At 47.8% G+C, this 27011-nt stretch overlaps 2 protein-coding genes across 5 annotated transcripts; both read left to right on the forward strand.

The window, feature by feature from the left end:
• The first annotated feature begins 790 nt into the window (after positions 1 to 790).
• Positions 791 to 17119, forward strand: TUT1 (terminal uridylyl transferase 1, U6 snRNA-specific). Of its 4 annotated transcripts, none has more exons than XR_003622614.2 (10): positions 792 to 1114; positions 2765 to 2955; positions 10674 to 10989; positions 11174 to 11274; positions 12423 to 12892; positions 13469 to 13578; positions 13743 to 13853; positions 14420 to 14512; positions 14882 to 16101; positions 16982 to 17119. XR_003622614.2 is itself a non-coding variant. In XM_057553179.1 (10 exons), exons 3-10 carry the CDS (start codon positions 2941 to 2943, stop codon positions 16030 to 16032), a joined length of 2367 nt encoding a protein of 788 aa, XP_057409162.1. In that variant the 5' UTR covers positions 982 to 1114; positions 2253 to 2687; positions 2765 to 2940; the 3' UTR covers positions 16033 to 16869. The 4 variants fall into 4 exon arrangements, 3 of the variants coding, with proteins under 3 accessions (XP_028020373.1, XP_057409161.1, XP_057409162.1); XM_057553179.1 differs by lacking the exon at positions 16982 to 17119 and adding an exon at positions 2253 to 2687 and having other exon boundaries at positions 982 to 1114; positions 14882 to 16869; XM_028164572.2 differs by lacking the exon at positions 16982 to 17119 and having other exon boundaries at positions 791 to 1114; positions 14882 to 16869.
• EEF1G (eukaryotic translation elongation factor 1 gamma) lies at positions 17026 to 26992 on the forward strand. Its single transcript, XM_007174410.3, has 10 exons — positions 17026 to 17161; positions 18265 to 18423; positions 19103 to 19166; positions 19293 to 19435; positions 19945 to 20088; positions 22038 to 22167; positions 22563 to 22767; positions 26128 to 26300; positions 26393 to 26517; positions 26755 to 26992. Exons 1-10 carry the CDS (start codon positions 17150 to 17152, stop codon positions 26911 to 26913), a joined length of 1314 nt encoding a protein of 437 aa, XP_007174472.1. The 5' UTR covers positions 17026 to 17149; the 3' UTR covers positions 26914 to 26992.
• The last annotated feature ends 19 nt before the right edge of the window (positions 26993 to 27011 follow it).

Below are 27011 nucleotides of genomic sequence, written 5' to 3' on the forward strand. Positions count from 1 at the left end.
TAGAGATGGGGAAAAGCCTCAGTTGTGACTTGATCAAGGTTAGATCCTGAGATGTCTGCCTCAGGTCCGCTGCTCTTTCCACAGCCGGAAGCTGTGGAAAGCTGTGGGTTGATCAAACACAGCAGGAGCTGCTTAGTCCAGCTGATAGGCCCCTCCATCTCATGGTCCTTGTCCCTGGGGCCTCCCTAGCTCTCTTACTCCCTCCCTGGCCTGAGCCAACACCTCGATAGTGTCGGGAGGAACTGACCACTCTAACAGTCTAGGGGGAAGCAGCACCCTCCAGTGTCTTCACTCAGCTGCCACCGTAGCACGTACCGCCGCATGCCTTTAAGTGGGCCGGTGGCTCTGGCTCCTGGTGGGTGCACTCCACGCAGCCCGCTAACGCGGAAGAGAGGCGATCTGGCTGTAGCCCGTGGAGTCCGGAATGTGCCCGGTGGGGGCAGAGCTCCCCAACCAGGGTTAGGAACAGGTCGCAGAACTCCCATTCCGGGAGAGGACCAACGGCAGAGGGAGAGGGTAACAGCCCTGAGGAGGTTGGGAGTTTAGGGACAGTGCGGGCTTCGTGGAGGATCCGCCTTTATTCACTAGGTAAATATGGGGTTGAGGATACAGTCTCTACTGCCCCTTTAAGGAGGACACAGCATGCTCTCGACCGCCCAGCAGGGAAATCGCCGGCCGTCAGGCAGCGGGCCCGGCAAGAAACCCAGCACACTCTGTGGCTGCCTTATGAATATTCACGACCTTTGGGCCAATCAACGTCTGAACAGCTCAGAGCACACCAATTGGCTTACCGCATGCAGATAAGCATCGTAGATGGTATTCCTAAAGCTCGTAGAGACTTCAGTCGGGCTGGAAACGGAACCTCGAGCGGAAAGAGCTCGGTTTTCGGAGGAGTGTACCGCGCGGTTGGGCGGCGGCTACGTCACTTCCTATCGGACGGGCGGAAGTTGCTTCCCAGCGTGTTGCAATTTGTAGAAGTGAGTTCCGGTCGTGGCCGAAGTGGTTGCATTTTGTTAGTACCGGACGGTTGTGATGGCTGCGGTGGATTCGGATGTCGAACCGCTGCCTCGCGGGGGTTTCCGCTGCTGCCTCTGCCACGTCACTACGGCCAACCGTAAGCGGTGGCTAGTGAGGGGGGTGTTTATGGGCTTTCGTCTTTGGGTCCTAGCGAAGGTTAGGGTTATAGGTCATGGTTCTTGCCAAGTCGGTTCGTAGGGTCTCACCTCCGTTTTCTCTCCGCTGTCCAAAGGGATAACAGAGTGGGGGAGAGTCCCACCACCTTACACCCCAGCTTCCCAGTATCCGAAATCTCGACGACAGAAGTTTCGTTATTTCCTCTTTTAACCGTCATCTACTGGATATTCCCTTTGTGCCTGCTACTCCGCTGGGCTCTAGCGCGGGGAGAGGGGATTTAGAGATGAAGGAGCTCACCACCTAGAGATGGAGACAATTTCAGTACCCTATAGATGTGTTTGGAAAGCTTCAGGATCACAGAGAAGGTAGTAATTAAGTGAGGGAAGCCCTACAGAGGAGCTTCCCAAAGGCAGAGATGGGGGAAGTAGCATGGTATGCATGTTTGGAACGTGGGTTTGGAAAAGGAAACAAGGTCCTTTTATGACAGAGCAAGAGGCTCAATGAAACCTCATATTCCACTTTTGAAGTCTGGAATCATAATCTCCCCTAAACATGATCTTTCATTCTCCTTTTCCTTTGTGAATGGCGCTACCACTTGTCCAGTAGGGCAAGCCAGAAATCCAGGATAGTCTTCTCTGGCCCCACATATACATTGGTGACATCAAGCAGCTGACTCAAAATGTAATAAAAATTTAAAAATCAGCTAAGTTTTCCCGCATTCACCATGTACCAGACTTTCAGGCAAGTGCTATATATGAATAATATCAATGTGGTAGGTACTATTATTATCTCCATTTTATACCTGAGGAGACATGAACAGCGAGGTTAAGTAAGTTGCCCAAGATTTCGCACAGCTTGACGGAGCTGGGATTTGATTCTGGGTAGTGTGACTTTTGATTCTGCACTTGTAATCTCTATACTATACTCAGAAATGATAAATGGGAAATAGTCTAGGGTCCTGATTTGTTTAGTTCTTCTATAAATGACCTAGATAAGTTACCTGTTAATTTCTTTGCAGTGTGCAGGTGTTGCTCTACCTAGCACTTGTAGATAGTTTAAGAAATACTTGTGGGGCTTCCCCGGTGGCGCACGGGTTAAGAATCTGCCTGCCAATGCAGGGGACACAGGTTCCAGCCCTGGTCCGGGAAGATCCCACATGCCGCAGAGCAACTAAGCCCGTGCACCACAACTACTGAGCCTGCACTCTAGAGCCTGCGAGCCACAGCTACTGAGCCCACGTGCCACAACTGCTGAAACCCGTGCGCCTAGAGCCCGCGTTCCACAACAAGAGAAGCCACTGCAATAAGAAGCCCGCGCACTGCAACGAAGACCCAATGCAGCCAAAAAAAAAAAAAATGAAATTGAAAAAAATAAAAGAAATGTGTTTCTATTAAAAAAAAAAAAAAGAAATACTTGTGTACAGCCAGTTCTCCTGGGAACCACTTAAAATGCTTTATATAGACAAATGGACAAGAGAGGAAGCTGCAAGGAGCCAGGACTTTGTCATTCAAAGGTCACATTTTCTATGGCTTGGAAGAATCAGTAGGATCTAGGTATGCCGAGAACAAAGTCGGGATAGGTACACTGAAGTGCAATTCGGATGTTTTTGTCCTCACGTTTGTCTTTGCAGGACCCAGCCTAGAGGCCCACCTGGGAGGCCGGAAGCATCGGCACCTGGTAGAACTACGAGCTGCTCGAAAGGCCCAGGGACTTCGAAGCGTGTTTGTCAGTGGCTTTCCCCGGGATGTGGATTCTACTCAGCTCTCTGAGTACTTCCAGGCATTTGGACCTGTGGCCAGTGTTGTCATGGACAAGGACAAGGTAGAGTGAGTGGCTCTGGGGGTAAAGAATGAGTCAGATGTCCTGCACACCAAAAGAAACGGGGGAGGGAGACCAGCAGCCTGTTTCTTCTGGTTCCTAATGTGGCTTGCCCTTGGTGGACACTCCAGTACTTGGGCTAGTCCAGCTTTGTGAGTCTCTCACCCTCGCCCCCCACCCCTGCTTGGATTTTATCAGTTTGTCAGAATTAGTCATTGGGGAACTTGTTGGTCATTTATTTATTCAGTCAGTCTTTTATTTGCCAAATATTTATTAGCTGCTAGCTTTGTACTAGGCACTGCTTAGAACTGCATTCTGAGTAGTGCATAGGGTAGTCATGGTGCCTGCTTGCATAGACCGTACAGTCTAGTGGAGGAAGTAGACAATTAAATGAGTAACTACTACAGTGAAGTGGGTGCTTTAAGACCACACCATTGGGAGATCTATCCTAACCCTTCAAGAGACTGGTTGATAAACCAGCTAGCAGTTTATTAAGTTATGCTGAAAGGTACTGAGGTCATCGGTCTGAACACCCTGTCCTCTGGACAATGCAAGACAAACAGACTTGTTCTTTGTGGTCCTTTTTGTCTTGCTTCCATGCCGACCTTTTGTCAGAGTCTCTCTAGTCCCCTGGAAAAAGTTTGCCGTTGTGGTGCTGTGCTCCGTGGTCATATTGTAGCTCTGAGGCTACACTCTGGTTTTGTGGGCTTAGATGACCCCAAATCTACTTAGCAGCCCAGGTCTTCTCTTACCGCGCCATGGGGTCTGTTTTTCTTAGAAATTGCATTCAGCAACCGTCTCACAATAGCTTAAACAAACAGGGTTCAATTGTTCTCTTATAACAAGAAGTCCAGACCTGGGCTGTCCAAGATTTTACTGTTTTCCTGCTCTGTCATTATTGGCATATGGCTCTCACTTCTTAGTTGTGATTATGCTGGTTCCACATCTTCTGGCACGAAGAAGCAGGTTGAAGGGCAGACTATCAAAGGCTAGGGTCATCTGAGTCTGATCTCTTCCCCCGCTTTCTTTATTTCCCAGGAAAATATTTCTCAGAGGCCTCTTCAGCAGACATCTCCTTATATTTCATTGTCCAGAACTCTGTCTATCGCCTGGTTACTCCTAGCTACAGGGAAGCCTGGGAAATGAAGTTTTTGTAGCTGGGCACTTTGCTCCTCTGAGCAAAAAGCAGGGTTCTGTTAGTAAGGAAGTTAGGAGAATGTATATTGGGTGGGCAATTGGCAGTGTCTGTCCCAAGTGACTTCTTCAGAAAGCTCAATGCCACCATTTTTGTTCATATTTATTTCAATTGTAAAGAAAGATCTTTTTCTGAACTTAAACCTCAAGTTTTTGAGGCTTCTATCAATAATTATAACAATAATGACTAAAATTTTTATTGAGCAATTATTATGCACCAATTATATGCTAAGTACTGTATATCTTATTTAATTTCCACAACATTTCCTTGAGATCATCACTGGGAAAGTTGGAGATTTGGGGGAGTCCCTACTTGGGAGGCAGTCACGAGTTACTTAACCTCTCTGAGTTTCAGTTGCTTTTTTTTAAAATTTTTATTAATTAATTAATTAATTCATTCATTTTTGGCTGTGTTGGGTCTTCGTTTCTGTGCGAGGGCTTTCTCTAGTTGCGGCGAGCGGGGGCCACTCTTCATCGCGGTGCGCGGGCCTCTCACTATCGCGGCCTCTCTTGTTGCGGAGCACAGGCTCCAGACGCGCAGGCTCAGTAGTTGTGGCTCACGGGCTCCGTTACTCCGCGGCACGTGGGATCCTCCCAGACCAGGGCTCGAGCCCGTGTCCCCTGCATTGGCAGGCAGATTCTCAACCACTGCGCCACCAGGGAAGCCCCTCAGTTTCTTAATTTGTAAAAAGGGAATAATAATACATACCTTGTTGTGGGAATCTTATGAGACTTCGAGAACAGCTTACATGAACTGTTCGGTTAATAATAAGCCCTCAGGGGGCACGGGTTCAGTCCCTGGTTGGGGAACTAAGATCTTGCATATCACACAGCGCAGCCTAAAAAAAACAAAAAACAAAAAAGTTGCAAAAAAAAAAAAAAAAAGTCCTCAGTAAATAGTGGCTCTAGTTGGGGATGCCGGTATTGAGAGGAGAAAAATGGCGGGGACACATCCTTCTGAATCTGCTTATGCTGCCCTCCCTGATGCCTTTTGTGCAGTTCTTGAGAGAAATATGTGCGCACAGACAAGGCCAGGCAAAGAGACACCTAATTGCTAGCTGGGGCTTCGGCTGCAAACTTGGTGTTGCACTGCAGTCTGTTGAGCTGTGTGATTCCTCAGAATCAGAAGACTGGCTAGGGCAGGCCCAAGTGGCTGCCTTTCTCCTTAGTTTCACTTTGGTTCTTTGTGCTGTTTGAAGTAGGGTAGAAGTGAGGGTAGACAGGGGACCCCCTTTTCTTTTTCCCCGCCTTGTATTGTCAATTGATATCGTATATTATTAAGATATATAATTCACTGGTTGTTAGTATATTTGCAAGATTCTGCAACCATCATATGATCTAATTCCAGAATGTTTTTTATCACCGCAAAGAGAAACTGTGAACCTATTATCTGTCATTCTCCAGTTGTGATTCAGGCCTGTGTGCTGGTGAAGCCATCCCCCTGGTTAATTTTTGTATATGGCGTGAGGTAGGGGTCCAACATCATTCTTTTACATGTGGTTATCCAGTTATCCCAGTTGAGAAGACTGTTCTTTTCCCATTGAATGGTCTTAACACCTTTGTTGAAAATCAGGTGGTCATAGATGTACGAGTTTATTTCTGGAGTCTCAATTACATTCTCTTCATCTGAATGTCTGTCCTTTTTAAAAAAAATAATTAATTTTTGGCTGCGTTGGGTCTTCGTTGCTGCACGCGGGCTTTCTCTAGTTGTGGCGAGCAGGGGCTAACCCTTCGTTGCGGTGCGCAGGCGTCTCATTGCGGTGGCTTCTCTTTGTTGCAGAGCATGGGCTCAGGAGCGCGGGCTTCAGTAGTTGTGGCTCGTGGGCTTAGTTGCTCTGCAGCATGTGGGATCTTCCTGGACCAGGGCTTGAACCTGTGTCCCCTGCCTTGGCAGGCAGATGCTTAACCACTGCACCACCAGGGAAGTCCTGAATGTCTGTCTTTATGCCAGTACCACACTGTCTTTTTTTTTTTTTTTTAATACTTTATTTATTTATTTTATTTATTTATTTATGACTGTGTTGGGTCTCTTAGTTTTCGTGTGAGGGCTTTCTCTAGTTGCGGCAAGTGGGGCCCACTCTTCATCGCGGTGCGCGGGCCTTTCACTATCGCCGCCCCTCCCGTTGCGGGGCACAGGCTCCAGACGCACAGGCTCAGTAGTTGTGGCTCATGGGCCCAGTTGCTCCGCGGCATGTGGGATCTTCCCAGACCAGGGCTCGAACCCGTGTCCCCTGCATTAGCAGGCAGATTCTCAACCACTGCGCCACCAGGGAAGCCCTTTTTTTAATTAAAAAATTGCTTGAGAATTCCCTGGTGGTACCGTGGTTAGGACTCGGTGCTTTGGCTGTCGGGGACTGGGTTCAATCCCTAGTCAGGGAACTAAGATCCCGCGAGCTGTGTGGCACGGCCCAAAAAAAAATTTTTTTAATTGAGGTAACGTTGGTTTGTAACATTATATAAATTTTATGTGTACAACATTATATTTCTATTTCTGTATACCCTACAGCATGGTCACCACCAAAAATTTAGCTTCCATCCATCACCATACAGTTGATCCCCTTTACCCATTTTGCTCCGCTCCTTCCCCTCTGATAATCACTACTCCTGTCTGTATCTATGTGTTTGTTTTTGTTTGGTTTGTTCATTTATTTATTTATTTAATAGATGTTTTTATGGTACATATAGTACTTTATTTTTTAAAAAACTATTTATTTATTTATTTTGGCTGCGCCGGGTCTTAGTTGCAGCATGCGGGATCTTTGTTGCGGCACGTGGGATCTTTTAGTTGCAGCATGTGGACTTCTTAGTTGCGGCATGCGGGATCTAGTTCCCCGACCAGGGCTTGAACCCGGCCCCCTGCACTGGGATCGTGGAGTCTTACCCACTGGACCACCAGGGAAGTCCCTGTTCATTTATTTTGTTTTTTGTTTGTTTTTTATATTCCATATATAAGTGAAATCATATGGTATTTGTCTTTCTTTGTCTTACTCATTTCGCTTAGCATAATACCCTCAAAGTCCATCTGTGTTATTGCAAATGACAAAATTTTTTTTTTTTTAGTAGCTGAGTAATATTCTATCGTATATATACACCTCATCTTCTTTATCCATTCATCCATTCAGGGGCACTTAGGTTGTTTCCATACCTTGGCTATTGTAAATAATGCTGCAGTGAACATAGGGGTGCATATATCTTTTCAAATAAGCGTTTTCAGTTTCTTTGTATAATAACCCAGGAGTGGAATTGCTGGATTGAATGGTAATTTTAGTATTAATTTTTTTGAGGAATCTCCATACTGTTTTCCATAGTGGCTGCACCACTTTATATTCCCAACAGTGCATGAGGGTTCCCTTTTCTCCACATCCTCGCCAAGACTTATTTCTTGCCTTTTTGATAATAGCCATTCTAATAGGCATGAGGTGATATCTCATTATAGTTTTTTTTTTTTTTAAATCTTTTTGGCTGTGTTGGGTCTTCATTGCTGTGCACGGGCTTTCTCTAGTTGTGGCATGCGGGGACTACTCTTCCTTGCGGTTGCGTCTCTTGTTGTGGAACACGGGCTCTAGGCATGCTGGCTTCATTAGTTGTAGCACGTGGGCTCAGTAGTTGTGGCTCCTGGGCTCTAGAGCGCAGGCTCAGTAGTTGTGGCACATGGGCTTAGTTGCTCCGTGGCATGTGGGATCTTCCCGGACAAGGGCTCAAACCCGTGTCCCCTGCATTGGCAGGTGGATTCTTAACCACTGCGCCACCAGGGAAGTCCAGTCTTTTTGTTTTTAAAATTTTGGTTGAGTTGTATAAGTTCTTTATATATTTTGGATATCAGCCCGTTATCAGATGTATCATTTGCAAATATCTTCTCCCATTTGGTGGGTTGTCTTTTTATTTTATTGATGGTTTCCTTTGTTGTGCAGAAGCTTTTTAGTTTGATGTCGTCCCATTTGTTTATTTTTGGTTTTGTTTCTCTTGCTTGAGGAGACATATCTAGAAAGATATTAAGACCAGTATCAAAGAGCTTACTGCCAGTGTTTTCGTCTAGGAGTTTTATGGTTTCAAGTGTTACAGTCAAGTCTTTAATCTATTTTGAGTTGATTTTTGTGTGTGGTGTGAGATAGTGATCTAGTTTCATTTTTTGCATGTGGCTGTCAAGTTTTCCAAACACTGTTTATTGAAGAGACTGTTCTTACTCCATTGTATGTTCTTTGCTCCTTGTTGTAAATTAATTGTCCATATACATGTGGGTTTATTTCTGGGCTCTCAGTGCTGTTCCATTGATCTGTGTGTCTGTTTTTCTGCCAATACCATGCTGTTTTGCTTATTATGATTTTGTAATATAGTTTGAAATCAGGGAGTGTGATACCTCCAATTCTTTTTTCTCAGGATTGCTTTGGCTATTTGGGGTCTTTTGTGGTTCCTATAAATTTTAGAATTTTTTGTTCTGTTTTGGTGAAAAATGTCCTTGGGATTTTGATAGGGATTGCATTGAATCTGTAGATTGCCTTAGGACATTTTGACAATGTTAATTCTTCTAATCCATGAGCATGGAATGTTTTTCTATTTATTTGTGTCTTCTTCAGTTTCCTTCAAAAATGACTTATAGTTTTCAGTGTATATGTCTTTCACCTCCTTAAAGTTTATTCCTAGGTATTTTATTCTCTTTGTTGTGATAGTAAATAGTTTTCTTAATTTCTCTTTCTGCTGGCTGATTGTTAGCATATAGAAAGAGAACAGATTTTTGTATGTTGATTTTTGTACCCTGAAACTTGACTGTATTCATTTATTATTTCTAGTGGATTTTGGTAGAGTCTTTAAGGTTTTCTATATATAAAGTCATGTCAACTGCAAATCGTGATAGTTTTGCTTCTCCTTCCCAATTTGATGCCTTTTATTTCTTTTTCTTGTCTAATTTCTCTGGCTAGGACTTCAGTACTGTTTTGAATAAGAGTGGTGAGAGTGGGCATCCTTGTCTTGTTCCTGATAGCTTTCAGTTTTTCACCATTGAGTATGACGTTAGCTATGGGTTTGTCATATATGACTTCTATTATGTTGCGGTGCATTCCTTCTCTACCCATTTTATTGAGAGTTTCTATCATAAATGGGTATTGAATCTTGTCAAATGCTTTTTCTACATCTATTGAGATGATATTTTTATTCTTCAGTTTGTTAAAGTATGTGTCTTGTTGATTGATTCACGGATGTTGAACCATCCCTGCATCCCTGAAATAAACCCACTTGATGGTGGTGTATGATCCTTTTAAGGTATTATTGTATTGGATTTGCTAATACTTTGTTGCGCATTTTTGCATCTATGTTCCCGAGAGATATTAGCCTGTAGTTTTCTTTTTCTGTGTTGTCTTTGTATGGTTTTGGTATCGGTGATGTTGGCCTTGTAAAAATAAGTTAGGAAGTGTTCCCTCCTCTTCAATTTTTTGGAATAGTTTGAGAAGGATAGGTATTAAGTCTTTGATGGTCCTGGACTTTTGTTTTTTGGGAAACTTTTTGATTACGGTTTAGTCTCCTTACTCGTGATCAGTCTGTTCAGGTTTTCCATTTCTTCATGATTCAGTCTTGGAAGGTTGTGTGATTCTAAGAATTTGTCCCTTTCTTCTAGGTTGTCCCTTTGTAGGTTTGTTGGTGTATAGCTGTTCATATTCATAATATTCTCTTACCCTTTGTATTTCTGTGGTATCCGTCGTTATTTCTCCTCTTTCATTTCTGATTTTATTTATCAGAGGCTTCTCTCTTTTTTTTCTTAGTGAGTCTAGCTAAAGTTTTGTCACTAGTACCACACTGTCTTGATTACTGTAGAGAATACCTTTGTATAAGCAGGATGAGGTTCTAGCTTTACCACTGAAGAGAATATAAAAAAATATGGCCTTTTGCCAGAGCAGTTATATTTTTTCTGCTCCTGCTAACGTTTTACCTTAAAAAATGACCCAATGCATATCATTAAACTCAACCAAATCATAGCAGCACTGCTGTCACATTGCTGGTAAGTTCGTCAAAGATAGGGTTTATGTGTTTATATTTATGCCTAACACAGTGATCATTACATGGATTCTTAATATTAAAAGAGTCTAATTAAAGCAGGAAAAGTTAGGGGGTGAGTCATAGTATTATCAGTGAAACGTCATTGGGAAGACTGGGGTTTTATAAAATAGGTAAAATGAGGTTTTTCAGAGGCAGGCTTGGGTGAGAATAAAATGTATGCGATTTGAGTGAAGGAGATAATTGCTTTTCTTAATATGTTCCCTGATGGGAATTCCCTGGCGGTCCAGTGATTAGGACTCCACGCTTTCGCTGCCAAGGGCGCGGGTTCAATCCCTAGTAGGGGAACTAAGATCCCATAAGCCTTGAGGCGTGGCCTAAATAAATAAATAAATAAGTTCCCTGATGTTATGGAAACAGCAAACAAATACTCCCAATTTATATGGTGGTCCCCATTTTAAAGATTCTCACCCACTGTCAGACCATGTGTTTGGATTCTAGGTTCCAAAACCATCATCATTGTCCCTGTTGTGGTTTGACAGGGAGTGTTTGCCATTGTGGAGATGGGGGACGTGGGTGCCCGGGAAGCTGTCCTCTCACAGCCCCAGCACAGCTTGGGAGGACATCGCCTGAGGGTCCGGCCACGGGAGCAGAAAGAGTTCCAGAGCCCAGCCTCCAAGTCCCCCAAAGGAGTGGCACCCGACAGTCACCAGCTGGCAAAAGCACTAGCGGAGGCCCCGGACGTGGAGGCGCAGATGGTGAAGCTCGTGGGGCTGAGGGAGCTGTCTGAGGCCGAGCGGCAGCTTCGGAGCCTCGTGGTGGCCCTGGTGCAGGAGGTCTTCACAGAGTTCTTCCCTGGTGAGTCACCTCCCTCACTGTGTCTGAGCCCTCCCTGTCCTTCCTCCCCTGTGTTTGCATCCCCAGTCCTCCCTCAGCTAGTGGTGTTCATTTGCCTGCTTTTCCATCTTTGTGCCCCATTTTGTTCTTCCACCACTTACTCCCTGCAGTGTCTCTTGACCTTTATTCTCTGCTCGGCACCCAGGCTGTGTGGTCCATCCTTTTGGCTCTTCCATAAACAGCTTTGACGTCCATGGCTGTGATCTTGACCTCTTCCTGGATCTGGGGGACTTGGACGAGCCCCAGGTATGTGACCATGGAGGCAGCTGTGAAGAGTTAGTGGAAATGGTCATGTGACTCTGGGCAAGCACTTGACCTCTCGTGCCTTAGTTCCTCATCTATAAAATGGGGGTAATAGGACCTGCCTGAAAGGGTTATTATAATTGGAGAAATGTGAATGTGTATGGATATTGGATAGGATAAAATGAATCAACATGGGATAAATGGCATTTGTAACAGGAAAAATACCAGATTTCAAAATAGCATGCATAATATCTTATTCGGGGAGATAATGGGTTATGTTTTTGCTTATCTGTGTTTTCTAACATCTAATGTACAGATCCTGCCTTGGGAATAGGAAAGGGTCATTATTATTATTATTTTTTTAATTAATTAATTGATTTTATTTTATTTTTGGCTGTGTTGGGTCTTCGTTTCCGTGCGAGGGCTTTCCCTAGCCGCGGCAAGCGGGGGCCACTCCTCATCGCGGTACGCGGGCCTCTCACTATCGCGGCCTCTCCTGTTGCGGAGCACAGGCTCCAGACGCGCAGGCTCAGTAGTCGTGGCCCACGGGCCCAGCCGCTCCGCGGCACGTGGGATCCTCCCAGACCAGGGCTCGAACCCGCGTCCCCTGCACTGGCAGGCAGACTCCCAACCACTGCGCCACCAGGGAAGCCCTATTTTTTAAATAGACTATTTTTTAGAGCTGTTTTAGGTTCATAACAAAATTGAGCAGAAAGTACAGCGTTGCCATATATCTCTCGCCCACAAAAGGTTTTTTGGGTTTTTTTTTTGCTGCACCTCACAGCTTGCAGATCTTAGTTCCCCGACCAGGGATCGAACCCGTGCCCCCTGCAGTGGAAGCGCACTGGAGTCCTAACCACTGGACCACCAGGGAATTCCCTCTTTAGTCTTATTTAATCTGGAACGGTTCCTCTGCCTTTTTTTGTTTTTCATGACAATAATGTTTTTGTAAAATACTGACCGTTTATTTTATGGCATTAAAAGGTTAATATTAAAAAAGGCTTGTGAAGGTTAAATGAGTTAACATTTATAAAGCCTTTAGAATAGGGCCTGGCACATAATAAGCAGTAATAGATATATCTTAGGGATGGACTGTTCCCCCGTTAGGGAACCCCAGGTGAGGCAGTTACTCAGCTCATTTCCATCCACAGCCAGCTCCAAAGGCTGCAGAATCTCCATCCTTGGACTCGGCCCTTGCATCCCCACTGGACCCTCAAGCCCTGGCCTGCACCCCAGCCTCCCCTCCAGACTCACAGCCTCCAGCTTCTCCCCAAGACTCGGAAGCCCTGGACTGTGAAGCCCCTTCCTCCTCCCTGGCACCCCGGACTCCAGACTCTGCTTTGGCCTCTGAGACCCTCGCCTCTCCCCAGTCCCTGCCCACATCCTCGCCACTGCAGGAGGACCGGGGAGGGGGGGGCCTGGGGAAGGCCGTGGAACTGGCAGAGGCCCTGAAGGGGGAGGAAGCAGAAGGGGGAGCCACGCTGGAGCTGGTGGGATCCATTCTTCGGGGCTGTGTCCCCGGAGTGTACCGAGTCCAAACGGTGCCCTCTGCCCGACGCCCTGTGGTCAAGTTCTGCCATCGGCCTTCAGGTCTCCACGGTGACATCTCCCTCGGTAACAGGTACCTTTGTTTGGGGGGCGGCGGGGAAGGCCAGATGGGCACTCGGGGGAGGCTGAGGAGGGCGCCCTGCACCAGCTGAGCCTTGAGGTTGTCCTTATTCGGTCCTGTCTCTCTTTCTGATGCTCATCTCATGTCTGGCTTTCATTTCAGTGTTTGGAAAGTGTGTTTCTTGGGATACTGTTTTTAAGGATTTAGGAAAGAGTTCCATGGTTGAATAAGTTTTAGCATTGGGAAATGCTAAGTTAAACACAGGCAGGTTTCTCCCTTCCCTCCCTCTCCACTTCCTCTTTCCTCCTCCTCCTTCCCTTCCTACCTTTGTTTCTTTGCATAGTAAAGGCTCTGATCAGTCTTACAATAACATGCTCTGTAACTGTCTTAAGACATTTCTAGGATGTAGTGTTTCCCAGACACATTTGATGTTCTTTTGTACATACTCTCTCCAGACCATGTCAGAAAACTCCTCGGGAAACCCTCTGTTGGCCTTCTTCCAGCTGGCCCCCATTACACAAGCCTGGAATGAGAGCTGGGGGTGATAGGTTCCTGAGCCCTAACACCCTTGTCCCCCCTCTGTCCCAGGCTGGCCCTGCATAACTCCCGCTTCCTGAGCCTCTGCTCTGAGCTGGATGGGCGAGTACGGCCCCTTGTGTACACTCTGCGCTGCTGGGCTCAGGGTCGAGGGCTGTCAGGTGAGAATGAATCAGGACAGACTTGGGGCTGTGTTCGTGTCGGGGCAAAGGCAGGGACTCAGGGAGAGAAGGAAGGCGGCAGGTACAGGAACCGGGGTTGCGAAAACTGCCAAGGAGGGTATCAGAACCGCCTCTAATCTAACCGGAATTGATTATTTACCCAGGGAGTGGCCCACTTCTCAATAACTACGCCCTGACCTTGCTCGTGATCTATTTCCTTCAGACCAGGGACCCTCCTGTGTTGCCCACTGTGTCCCAGCTCACCCAGAAAGCAGGTACAGTAGCCCGGCCTCCACCCGCTGTGTCTCGTGAGCTTCATCTCTCTTCTTCATCTCACTTAGACATATTGAGCTTCCCTGGGAATGAGATCTCTGCTATCACTCCCATATCCACCCTCCCCCGCCCCCCTTAATCTTCCTGCTTCCAGGCTCACCCTCACCTTTTTTTTTTTTTTTTTTGTTAAAGAATATTTTGATGACTCCAATTTTTTTTTTTAATAGTTACTTTATTTATTTATTTATTTATTTTTTTGACTGTGTTGGGTCTTCGGTTCGTGCGAGGGCTTTCTCTAGTTGCGGCAAGTGGGGGCCACTCTTCATCGCGGTGCGGGGACCGCTCTTCATCGCGGTGCGCGGGCCTTTCACTATCGCGGCCCCTCCTGTTGCGGGGCACAGGCTCCAGACGCGCACGCTCAGCAGTTGTGGCTCACGGGCCAAGTCGCTCCGCGGCATGTGGGATCTTCCCAGACCAGGGCTCGAACCCGTGTCCCCTGCATTAGCAGGCAGATTCTCAACCACTGCGCCACCAGGGAAGCCCACCCTCACCTTTTTTACGTTCATAGGTGAGGGCGAACAGGTGGAGGTTGATGGCTGGGACTGTAGTTTCCCCAGGGATGCCTCGAGACTGGAGCCCAGCACCAATAAGGAGCCCCTGAGTGAGTCTGGGGAGCCTGGGAGCGGACTAATAGATGGTGCTAATGACACAGTTACTGGCACACAGCAACCTCGTGGGATAGCTAATATTGTTATTGCTACTTTACAGATGAAGAAACCATGCCTTGGAGTAATTAAGCGGCTTGCCCAAGGTCATGCTGCTGGCAAGGGGAAGGGGCAGTATCTGGGGCACCACAGGAGAGAAGTTTGACCTCTTGTTTATAGGGATCAGAGGAGCCTGGCTCTGGCGCTCTTCTGAGCCGCTTGGGAGGGAAAAAGAAAGTCCAGCTAAGGGAATGGCTCTGGCACAGGGCTGATCTCACTTCTGGCCTCCAAGTGACCCCTTTTCCCTGGTCTTTCTCCTCCTCCAGGTTCCCTGCTGGCCCAGTTCTTCTCCTGCGTCTCTTGTTGGGATCTTCGTGGCTCACTGCTGTCCCTGCGGGAGGGTCAGGCACTGCCTGTGGCAGGGGGCCTGCCCTCTAATCTCTGGGAGGGTCTGCGCCTCGGTCCCATGAATCTCCAGGACCCCTTTGACCTGAGTCACAACGTGGCAGCCAATGTGACCAGCCGGGTGGCCGGGCGGCTACAGAACTGCTGCCAAGCGGCAGCCAGTTACTGCCGAAGCCTCCAGTACCAGTGCCGTTCCTCCCGGGGTCGGGACTGGGGGCTGCTTCCCCTTCTGCAGCCCAGCTCCCCTAGCTCCCTGCTGTCTGCAACACCCATCCCCTTACCCCCCGCTCCCTTCACCCAGCTCACTGCTGCCCTGGCCCAGGTGTTACAGGAAGCTTTGGGGTGCCATATAGAACAGGGAACCAAGAGGCTGCGGTCGGAGGGGGGTGGGACTGGGGAGCCTCGCCAGGGAGGGACAAGCAAAAGATTGAAACTAGACGGACAGAAAAAAAGCTGTGAGGAGGGGCAGGAGGAGCAGCAGGGATGTGCAAGGGACCACGGTGAAGAGGGGGTGGAAGAAATGGTGATGGAGGTTGGAGAGTCGGTGCAAGACTGGGCCATGAGGAGCCCTGGGCAGCCAGGGGAGCCGGCCCCGATGACCGGAAGGCATCTAGGCACTGGAGAAGAGGGGCAGTCAGGCCCCGCAGCGCTGGCCGAGCAGGGGCCCAGAGGACCTGAGGCAGCCCGAGAAGGGTCTCGGGCCGAGGCAGGGAAGGGGGCGTCGCTCTCCTCGGTGGGCTGGCGCTGTGCCTTGTGCCACCGAGTGTGGCAGGGGCGGCGGCGTGCCCGAAGACGCTTGCAGCAGCAAACCAAGGAAGGAGGTGGAGCTGGTGCTGGCACAGGAGCAGAGTGGCTGGCAACTGAGGCTCGGGTCACCCGGCAGCTGAGAGGCCTGAGCAGTACTGAACAGGCGCCAGGGGCCGAGCCACTCCTGACCTTCGTGGTGTCTGTCTCCCAGGCTGACCAGACTCTCACTGTGACCCCACTCCGGGATTCTCAAGGCCTCTTCCCTGATCTCCATCATTTCTTGCAGGTTTTCCTCCCTCAAGCACTTCGAAACCTGCTCAAGTGAAGATGGGGACCCTAAAGGGCAATAAAGCTGCTAGTTTAATAAACACTAGTTTCCGCTAATTTCCACCTGGTAATAATCCTGCTTCCCCCCAGTGCTTAATGCAGCCTCTCACAGGCCCCCTCTCTCGCCACCCTAAAATAGGTCTCTCAGTATGTTTCCTTCTGAGCCCAGGAGGAGTGTGGGTCTGGCACCTGGACCCACTCAGTAGCGTTCTGGACAGATGGAGTGCTGGGTGGGTGCACCTGAGAAGTACCAAGTTTGTTTCCACATTTACCTTACTGCTCAGAGTTATGAACGGTGACGCCTTGAAATTTGGATTCCGGGTTCTTCATTCTCTCACTTAATGGAATTCATCCTGTTCTTAAATTGGGTTCAGATCTGAGCATGGGTAAAGGGCGAACCATCCATTGAATTGTCAGCCCTTCCGGGGAGGCAGGACGTGGCTGGGTTCTCCCTCAGCCCCTCCCCTTTTGCAGGCCCGAGGACTAGTGCCTCTTCTAAGCAGTAACAGCCTCCTTGAGCTGCGAGGCCGTTTAATGGAAAAAACCCTCACTTTTACAGAGGGCTTCGGACTTGGGCTCGGGTTAGATGTACAAGCTCTCCTCTAGAAAGAGCCGGAACAAAAGGAACGTGGCACACCGCCACCTCCACGCAGTTGCTTCCGCTCCTATGAGTGTCACACAACCACGATGTTAGGGGTCTGGCAGGACCTCCATCAAATCACCGCGGGCCCCGCGACCCGGAGGGAAACGCCTCTGGGGCCCGGCGCGATGCCGGGCTGGCAGCTCTGCCACGTAGCTGCAGAAGGGCGGCTTTCCAGCTAGTTCTCAGTCTCCCCACCCTCCGCGCCTTCTACCTCCATGTCGGGACTCGGATTGGCCATCCCTCACCGCGCAGGCGCGAGCTTTTTCCGCGCAGGCCCCAGGCCCCACCTCCTGTTTCCTTTCAGCTGCCGCGGGATACCGAACTGTCGTGCGTAAGCCTTCTATGCCGTCCTCGCTTTCCGGCTGCTGTTTCTCCACGGCTCTCCCCCTCCCCCCGCACCCCCCGTTCTCTCCCTGACGGCTTACTTTGCGGCAGCTCGGAGAGCCCCACCCCCTTTCTCTGCGGAATCACCATGGCGGCTGGGGTAAGTTTGCCGGCTCTGGCAATCCAGGTCACACTATCCGACGCCATCCTCTGCCGGAGTGGGTCAAGCCGGCGTCAGAGGGTTTCTGGAGCCGAGTGGGGAACTGATCCGGGGTCTAGAGACCGTACTGTTGGAGAGTAGGAATTCCAGGCCCAGGAGGGGAACTGAGGCTGGGGCTCTGGGAGGCCAAAGAGGTGGAAGGGTCTGGGGTAGAAGAGAACAGGGATGCCAGATCCTGGCAGTCTGGGACCTGAGAACGGAGTTCGGTTCGTTATCTTTTCGAGACGTGGGATCCGGGCAGATTGACAGAACTTTTGCGACCGTTTTGGGGGGCAACAGGAGGGACAGGGGAAGAGGAGGGTCTTTGTGGGCACGTACGGCTGGCCACGGTTAAGGGTCGTCCCGCGGGGGGGGTTTGGGAGCGAGAGGAGCCTCCGGACGCTGGAGTCAGACCAGTTGGACCCCGCTGGCCACGTTAATAGAAGGAGAGAAGGAAACCCCTGGGAACTCACTGCGGGACAGGACCGGAGGGATGGTACGCGTGACAAGGAATGAAAGGTTTTTCAGGGAGACCGAGTTGGCTTAGGAAGAGAAGATGGCATTCGGTCTCTTCGTGGCTGTTCGGAGGGGGACTTGGAAATGTCTTGGTTGGTGTGTGTGTCTTGGAAACAAGGGTGATGCTTTTGAAGGGTGAGCGGCTCAGTAGAGTAAGCAGGCGCTCAGTGACCATCAATGAATGAACAAGGGCTCTGGGAAGGGAGGGGTGTGTATTTGTCGGCAGACGGAGTGTGAGGGATCTAGAAGTTCTGCATTTCTTAGAGGTGTATTTGAGGGGAAGAGAACGCTTCCAGAGACGTCCTTACGGAAGGTCACATCTGTCAACAAGCTTTATTTAGCCGTTGGTGTGTAGTTCTGTCCGCGTATTTTGGAGGACTCTGATTACACAGGACTGCAGATACTGAAGAACTAACTTGGTTCACCAAAGGGAGTAAAAGAGTGAGTCGAAACAGATTGGGACTACTCGGGGAAGTTGTTCCCGAGTAACACTTAGGACTGGGACCCTTCTAGTCATTAATGGTTTATTCCCCGCCTTTTCCCCACAGACCCTGTACACATATCCTGAAAACTGGAGGGCCTTCAAGGCCCTCATTGCCGCTCAGTACAGCGGGGCTCAGGTCCGCGTGCTCTCCGCACCACCCCACTTCCATTTTGGCCAAACCAACCGCACCCCCGAATTTCTCCGTAAATTTCCTGCTGGCAAGGTGAGTAGGGAAGTGGAGAGGGGCCTTTCGTCCTGAGAACCCAAGGAGAACTGAGATTCCATCACTCGGAAGATGACCTCCATCTTTAAAAGGGAGCTTTCCATGTTACTTTTTTTTTTTCACGTTTCAGAGACTTAAAAAAACTTTTTTTTTGAGACAGTTTTGATTTATTTGTTAAAAATAGTACAGAGCTGTTCAGTCACTCCCTATGAAATTCACAGGCTTCTTTGTATTTGTGGGAGAGAGGATCAGTTTTGACTGATTTCAGGGCAAATAGATAAATATCTGCTATGAGTAGAATTCTTGCCCCAAGAGGCTTACAGAGATAGATGAGTAACCATGCTACATGTAGAAGAGATCAAGTGCAGTGGGGGAGTACTATAATACTTGGGATAATATAGACAGAAATATAGGACTCGAGTTCCTTGCCTTTTGCTTATTTGAGATTATATACAAATATCTAATATCTAAATTTTGGAGGTCTCTTATGTGAGTTCAGATTGTAGGGGATGGTAAGTTACTCATACAATTTTGGTTCTCGAGTTTCGGATAGTGTCAAGAGTTTGGTCAGCAAGGGTTCTCAGCCTTATATAAAAAATTTTATTCAAAACGATTTGAGTCCCTGGGCTTGACTAGTGAAAAACTGCTGTATATTTACTTATGACTGCTTTGTCCCCAGGTTCCAGCCTTTGAGGGTGACGATGGATTCTGTGTGTTCGAGAGCAATGCCATTGCCTACTATGGTAACCTGCAGTGGCTGGGGGATGGGAAGGTCTGGAGGTGATGGGGTGCAGGAGAGGAATTTTCAGGGACCTGCACTGGCTTTGATACAGCCCCAAAGTTCTGACCTTTATGTTCCGCCTCTGCAGTGAGCAACGAGGAGCTGCGGGGAAGTACTCCCGAAGCAGCAGCCCAGGTGGTGCAGTGGGTGAGCTTTGCTGATAGCGACATAGTTCCCCCAGCCAGTACCTGGGTGTTCCCCACCTTGGGCATCATGCACCACAACAAGCAGGTGAGCCTTGGAACTTGGGGAGAAACCAAGAGCAGGGGTGGTGTCAGCTCCTCAGTATCAGGGAGGAAGAAATAAGAAAGGTTGAGGAAGGGTGATGCCAAGAATATGTGGCTAATAAATACCTAGTCTTTGAGCTTTCAGTTTGGAGCGCTGGGCTGTTGATGGTATCTGGATTCTTTGTCAGACAGACCCAGTGGAGGTGGGAGGTCTGAGTGGCCAGACGAGAGACCTCTGCTCTAGAAAGGTTGTACCAAATGGTAAGGGAGTGGTTAGACCAGATGACCTCTAAGGTTCCTTCTAAAATTCAAAGATATATGCCTACGATCAATACAGTGGGAAATGAAGCCAGACTGCGCCATGAAGAAATTTAACATTGAGAGCTTCATTTGCGATACGTTTGGAAGGAGCCAGGACGCAGTGGAATAGCTACCTTAGTTCTATTATTGGGGGAGAAGGGCAGGGACAAGGGTTGGTACCCACTGCCAAGTCTGATCATTTTAAATCAATAGGCCACAGAGAATGCAAAGGAGGAGGTGAGGCGAATTCTGGGGCTGCTGGATGCTCACTTGAAGACCAGGACTTTTCTGGTGGGCGAACGTGTGACGCTGGCTGACATCACAGTTGTCTGCACCCTGTTGTGGCTTTATAAACAGGTGAAGTTTATAAAGAATCTGGGTTGACAGAGGGTAGGTGGGGATTAGCAACAGAGTGACAGGTCTGCCAGGTTATCAGTATCCTGCTGATGTGAGAGAGTCTGAGGCAACAGCTAGTCTTTAGGAATTGCAGGACTGAGTACCACTGTTACCGGAAAACTGGGCTTGCCTCTTGATGGGCATTGAGCCAAAAGACCCAACCAAGCAAAAGATGAGGATAAGGAAGGATTTATAACTTTCAACAAGTAAGGAAAACACCAGGGATCTTTCTCAACAGCAAAACTGGGGAAGTTTTAAGCTAAGGGTACATGCATACTCATGATGGGCCTTGGGTGGTTGACAGAGTCTGAGCTTTAGCTGATGGAAGTCATGAGGGTCAGAAAATGTCATCATCATCATCCCTTAGGTTCCAGTTGATCTGGTGGTTGAGGGCTTCAGGCTAATCTTTACTATTGAAACAACTGGGAGTCTTTACTACTGATACACTGTCTTTGCTGCTGTTACTCCTCTTGCCTGATAATAGTTGTTTCTGCATTTTTGTGTTTTTTTTTTTTTGCTACGCCATGCAGCATGCAGGATCTTAGTTCCCCAACTAGGGATCGAACCCGTGCCCCCTGCAGTGGAAGCGCGGAGTCCTAACCACCCGACCGCCAGGGAATTCCCAGTTTTCTGCATTCTTTTGTTCCCTTAAGATCATTAATTACAAAGACCTGTTTAAGGACAAGTATTACAGCCAGGTTCAGATCACAAAATGGCTTAGGCCAAAAATGGCTTCTCTTATGTCAAGAAAGTGCCTGGTTCTCTTTTTCCACAGACCCTCTACCCTGTCTTCTTACACCATGACTGCTTTCCCTCCTTCTGAGAAGTTTGGTCCTGTTCTGTTGCCCTTAATTTCTGTTTGCCAGCTAATATGTTTAGTTTGTTCCCATGTTTCTCAGGTTGCCCGGTTGTGCTTAGTTGTGAAGACAGAGGTAGAGGTGATAGCTTCAGCATCAAGATCTTTGGAGGCAAAACTAGGATCAGTTCTTGGCTTCAGTACTTACTGGTTGTTGGGGGGAGGGTGTATGTGGATTCATTTAGTCCTCTTTTTTTCCCCTGTGGAAGCTATAAAACCAAGGTAGTAATAATCACTGTTGAGGTTATTGGGTTAAAGATGGCATATTGCTGGTTCCTAAACAGCAGCTCTTGGACTGATGCTGGACCAGAATAGTAATGTGATAACAGCAAAGAAAAAAGCACCTACTTTGTGTCAGAGCCTGTGCCAGGGCGTAACAAGGACAATCTTAGTGAGTCTTTGCTTGTTGTGTGGGTGAAAGAGATGTAGCCCGGAAGTTGTGGAGTAGGATTTGAACCCATGTACTGCAGAACCAGCACTACAGAACTGACTGTGATGTATCCTTGACAGGATTATTTTCCCTCTGATCTTGGCAAACTGAAAAAATGGTAGATGAATTTTTCATGAAGCTAAGTTTAAGCACTCTTATTCTGAAATAAACTTTTTTGCTGTTGAATATTTACTTTCTGAAGTTTGATGATGCATGTAAATATCTCTCACGTATCACATAGTTCATATAGATAGTTTTCATTATTTGTTTGGCAAAGTGAGTAGTTCGTAGCTCTCTGTTGGTCCCAACCTTTTAAGTTCTATTGACACGTGAAATTATAGGTATGAAATGGCTTTGTAAAAGGAGTAAGGCGCAATATAAATATTTCTACCAGGTAGATTCATAGTGAATAGAGGGTGGGACCAAGCATCCATTAAATTGGATTGGACTGCAGGAGAGAAGATTAGTAAGGTAAGTGGGCAGTGGCCCTCCAGGGAAAGCTGGTGTCCTGGGGGCTGAAAGGAAGTTGGAGCTTTGGTGTAGAAAGAAAAAAGGGGCTCTGACTGGAAACTCGTAAGCATTTTTCCCTCCACTGACTTTATGTCCACTCTTGCATCCTGGCAGGTTCTGGAGCCTTCTTTCCGCCAGGCCTTCACTAATACAAACCGCTGGTTCCTCACCTGCATTAACCAGCCCCAGTTCCGGGCGGTCTTGGGGGAGGTGAAACTCTGTGAGAAAATGGCCCAATTTGATGGTAAGTCTGAGGAGGTAGGGGAGCATGCAGGCAGGGTCAGGGGACTGGTTTGCTCAGTCTTAACCCCTTGATTTCCCGTCTAGCTTTTGGGTTATGTGGACCCACAGAACGTAGGGCATCGCACGTAGCAGCTAGCGTTTTGTGATACTTGTCTTATACACACGCATGCTCTCACTCATCTGTGTTAATATGTAGAATCATGATGCACATGTATTTGTTGCTGAGGGTTGCATTCTTGCTCAAGGATGTACTGTGAACTGGTGGCAGGCAGCGTAGCGTCTAGATCCCTTAGTTGTCCCACCCAGCAGTTTTCCTCCATTACTTTGCTTGTGCCTGGCTTGGGAGGGTTGTGGAAAGAGGCCAGACGTTGACTTTTCTCCTTCCCTTTGCACCAGCTAAAAAGTTTGCAGAGAGCCAGCCTAAAAAGGACACCCCACGGAAAGAGAAAGCTTCTCGAGAAGAGAAGCAGAAGCCCCAGGCCGAGCGGAAAGAGGAGAAGAAGGCAGCTGCCCCGGCTCCTGAGGAGGAGCTGGACGAATGTGAGCAGGCGCTGGCTGCGGAGCCGAAGGCCAAGGACCCCTTTGCTCACCTGCCCAAGAGGTACGGATGTTGGAGGGTAGAGGGCATGGGACCCAGGAAGGCCTGTGCTCCCCTGTGTGCATCCCCCTCATACTGCTAGGGCCTAGGACTTTAGGTTGTCCATACAAAATTGAAAGATATATTTTAGTTGCAAATACAGCAGCTTCCTGACTTTACCATCAAGAGTTGGGTGACTTTTGAAAGTAGAAAAGTTCCTAATGCATCTGGTATTTGAGGATATCAGAACTGCCTTTCTAGCAAGGAAAGCAGATGGGCCCAGGGCCCAGAATTCGGTGTGGAGGTGAATTGATTGGTCTTGCGTGCGCGCGTTAGGATTTGAGATTGAGAAGGCTCGGAACTAATTAACACTGAGGGGTGCAGGAAGGAAGAAAATGCAGAGAGCCTCCACCTGCTCTGCTTTGCTGGCTTTGCTGAGGCAGCAGACACCATGTCAGTATCCTTTGATTGTCTTTTTGCTGTTTTGATGCATCAGCCTATGTAAAAATTGCTCACTTTAAGAGAAAGGATGATGACCATGGCTACGTAGTGCCTGTCTGGTTTATTGTTTCCCAGCGTGGGGGAGTTAAACCCCGCAAGGAGAAGGAAGTAAATGGGGTGGTCGTCTGTGTCCTCTTCTCAGTCACCATAGGGGTTCTTGGAAGAAAAATACAGTAAAGGGGGGATTTTTAGTGTGAAAAAAGTGGGACAGCCAGTACTTGCCCAGTTGTTTACCATCAAATCTTTCTTCAGTCACTGCTCCGGGTCACCTTATTCGAATTTCAAGCAATATGAGAAATGTCTTTTCCATGGTCACGTCACTTAGTTCTCTTTTCTGTTTTTCTTGCCCATTCTGCTTTTCCTAAAGCCATCTATCCTTTCACTAGTTGGTTTGTTGGGGTGCAACAGTGTTTGACCTCCCCATTTGGTAGTGGTTTGTATATGGGATGAAGGAGCACACACTGGTGGTAGGCATAAGAAGTATGTGGAGTTGTAAGCGACATAGTACTGGATGGTTGCCGTTAGGAACCGCTGCTTCCCCATTTGGGGAGCAACTTGGGGTGTAGCTGAGAGCTCTTACTCCCAGGCACTTCATACAAGAGGGCTCCTAACGCAGCTGCTTTTTAAGGATATGTTTCTTTCTGAACCAAAGTGATTACCTTGAATCTAGCACAGGGGCAGGTCAAGAGTGAGCAGGATTTTTGGTATCTGTCAGTAAGCTATGATAACCAACCCAAATTAGGTACGCCCTTGTAACACAGGTACTGCTAATAGCTAGAGATATTCACATATATTGGGTCTGTACACTGGGCATAAAATAAATCAGGCAGTAAACTTAAAATCTTTAATAAACTTAGCAGTTTTTAAAAAAATAAATTTTTTCGTTTTTTTTTTTTTTTTTTTTTTTTTGGCCGCATTGGGTCTTTGTTGCTGCGCACGGGCTTTCTTTAGTTGCAGCAAGCGGGGGCTACTCTTCGTTGCGGTGCGTGGGCTTCTCATTGCGGTGGCTTCTCTTGTTGCGGAGCATGGGCTCTAGGCGGGCGGGCTTCAGTAGTTGTGGCACGCAGGCTCAGTAGTTGTGGCGCACGGGCTTAGTTGTTCCGCGGCATGTGGGATCTTCCCGGACCAGGGCTTGAACCCGTGACCCCTGCATTGGCAGGTGGATTCTTTTTTTTTTTTTTTTTTAACAGTTTTATTGAAGTATAATTTCCATTATGAAGTATAATTTTCCATATAAAATTCAGTCATTATAATTACATAGGTCAATGCCTTTAACTAAATTTATAGATCTGTGTAACCACAAAAAATCAATTTTAAAACATTTCCAACACTACAGAAGTTCACTGGCAGGCGGATTTTTAACCACTGTGCCACCAGGGAAGCCCCAGCACTTTTTTTTTTTTTTTTTTGGTATCATTTGGGAATGCTTATTAGTACTTATTTGTTGCATTACCATGGTGCACTCCTGGGCTGCCAAGATGATTTTCCCCAGGATTCTTAATGACTCAAAGGTGATGTCTTCAAAGACAAGACTCATTTGTCCAGAGTTAATTTTAGTCCTTTTAAGGCCTTCCAGCTAAACTTGTTTTGGGAGCTGTTAAGAGCCTGTGGTCAGTTGTTTTTTTTTGTTTGTTTGTTTGTTTTTTGAATTTTATTTTTTTTTATACAGCAGGTTCTTATTATCCCTTTTATACATATATCAATCCCAATCTCCCAACTGTGGTCAGTTTTGGGAGAAAAATGGACACATGGTCATAAATAATAACAGCTCAGGAGAGAGTGAAGAAAAACTCCCCAGCCCTACTTTTTGCGTGGTTGAGGAAGTAAAGCACCTCAGATGAGGTCTCTGATGTGCATTTGGGAAGGAACCTAGGACCTCGGGTTAAAGGACAGATTCTCTGCTTTGCTACATTGCAGCAGTGAGATGGTAACATTCTCTGACTCTGGGGTTTGTTGACATTAATTATACACTAATGAATAATTGAACCAATTAAACATTCAGTATAAGGGGGTTTAATAGATTATGGCACATTCATGCAGAAGATTATTTAGCCATTAAAACATCTGCAAAACATTCTCGATAGCCAGGCAGTAGTAAGTGAGCAAATTGTGTAAGGCACAGAGTTACATGCATCATCTTTGGAAAATTGCCAGTGGGAAATACATTAAAATATTAGTTACCTTCTTTGCTGGCATAGTGAGTGTTTTTCTTCAGTCAGTATGTGTTTTTATAATTGGAAGGAAAGAAAAAAAAACAGAAGCCCTACCAGGGGGGGAGGCACCTCTCCTATTCTGATGCTGGCATCCTTGGCTCAGTGTGCCAGATTGCTTCAAAGATCACTTGAACTTGTTTCTGGGCAGAGTAACTAAAGGACACGGGTGTAGGATTTGGGGTGGAGGCCCTTTGCAAACATTCACTTACATTGCTGTCATATTATAGTGTGTGTAACCCAAAGAGGCCTGTGTGATGGGGAGGGGTGGGGGCAGTGACTTGGGTGAGTCAGGAACTGAGTGTGACTCATGGAAAAGAGCCCGGGGAGGGGCCGGCCAGGAAAAAAAAAAAAAGGAGTCTTCGCTGTGAGTCTCCACCAGGGGGCAGCAGCTTGCCATGCCTTTCTTGGGGCAGATCCTGGGCCCCACCCTCCACGTGCCTAGCATATTTAGGCTGGGGGTGGGGGGATAAGGGAATGCCCTGGGCGCCTCTCATACCCCCCAGCTCTCCTCCCTTGGAAGGTGATACACATCTGCCAATCCAGAGACTCTACCTTTAAAGCAGTAAATTTGAGTGGAAACACCCTTAGCTTCTCTTAGCAGGGCAACGTTGCCGCTGCTGCAGTAGGACCTTCTCCACCTTGATCTCCTTGCTTTTTTTCCTTCATTCAGTACCTTTGTGTTGGATGAATTTAAGCGCAAGTACTCCAACGAGGACACACTCTCCGTGGCGCTGCCGTACTTTTGGGAGCACTTTGATAAAGATGGCTGGTCCCTGTGGTACTCTGACTACCGCTTCCCTGAAGAGCTCAGCCAGACCTTCATGAGCTGCAACCTCATCACCGGTGAGCAGAGGGGGGCTCTGGGAAGGGGAAGGGAGGAGACAAGGTAGTGGGTGACATGATTTCAAAGGCTGAATGTTCTTCTTGCCCTTCAGGAATGTTCCAGCGATTGGACAAACTGAGGAAGAATGCCTTTGCCAGTGTCATTCTGTTTGGAACCAACAATAGCAGCTCCATTTCTGGAGTCTGGGTCTTCCGAGGCCAGGAGCTTGCCTTTCCGGTGAGGAAGGTGCAGGGGAGGGGTCTGTCTCTTTAGGGTGGTGCGAGGATTTGGGAAGTGCACTTGTATTCCTGAGCCGGTGGGCATTCCAGAGAGTTCAAGGAATGTGTCCATGAAGGAGCTGTCATGTTCACAGGAGTCCTGGGGTCTGATGACGGGTGTCTGAGCTCGAAGTACCAGGTGTGGGACAGCGGCCAGTAACCTGACCACATGCTTCTACCTGGCTTTTCTCCCCAGCTGAGTCCAGACTGGCAGGTGGACTATGAGTCATACACGTGGCGGAAACTGGATCCCAGCAGCGAGGAGACCCAGACGCTGGTTCGAGAATACTTTTCCTGGGATGGGGCCTTCCAGCATGTGGGCAAAGCCTTCAATCAGGGCAAGATCTTCAAGTGAACGTCTCTTGCCATCGCCTAGCTGCCTGCACCTGCCCTTCAGGGAGAATGGGGGTCATTAAAGGAAACTGAACATTGAATCCTTTCCTGCCCTGCCTC

This window comes from Balaenoptera acutorostrata, chromosome 9 (assembly GCF_949987535.1).
Source record: "Balaenoptera acutorostrata chromosome 9, mBalAcu1.1, whole genome shotgun sequence".
NCBI lineage: Eukaryota > Metazoa > Chordata > Mammalia > Artiodactyla > Balaenopteridae > Balaenoptera > Balaenoptera acutorostrata.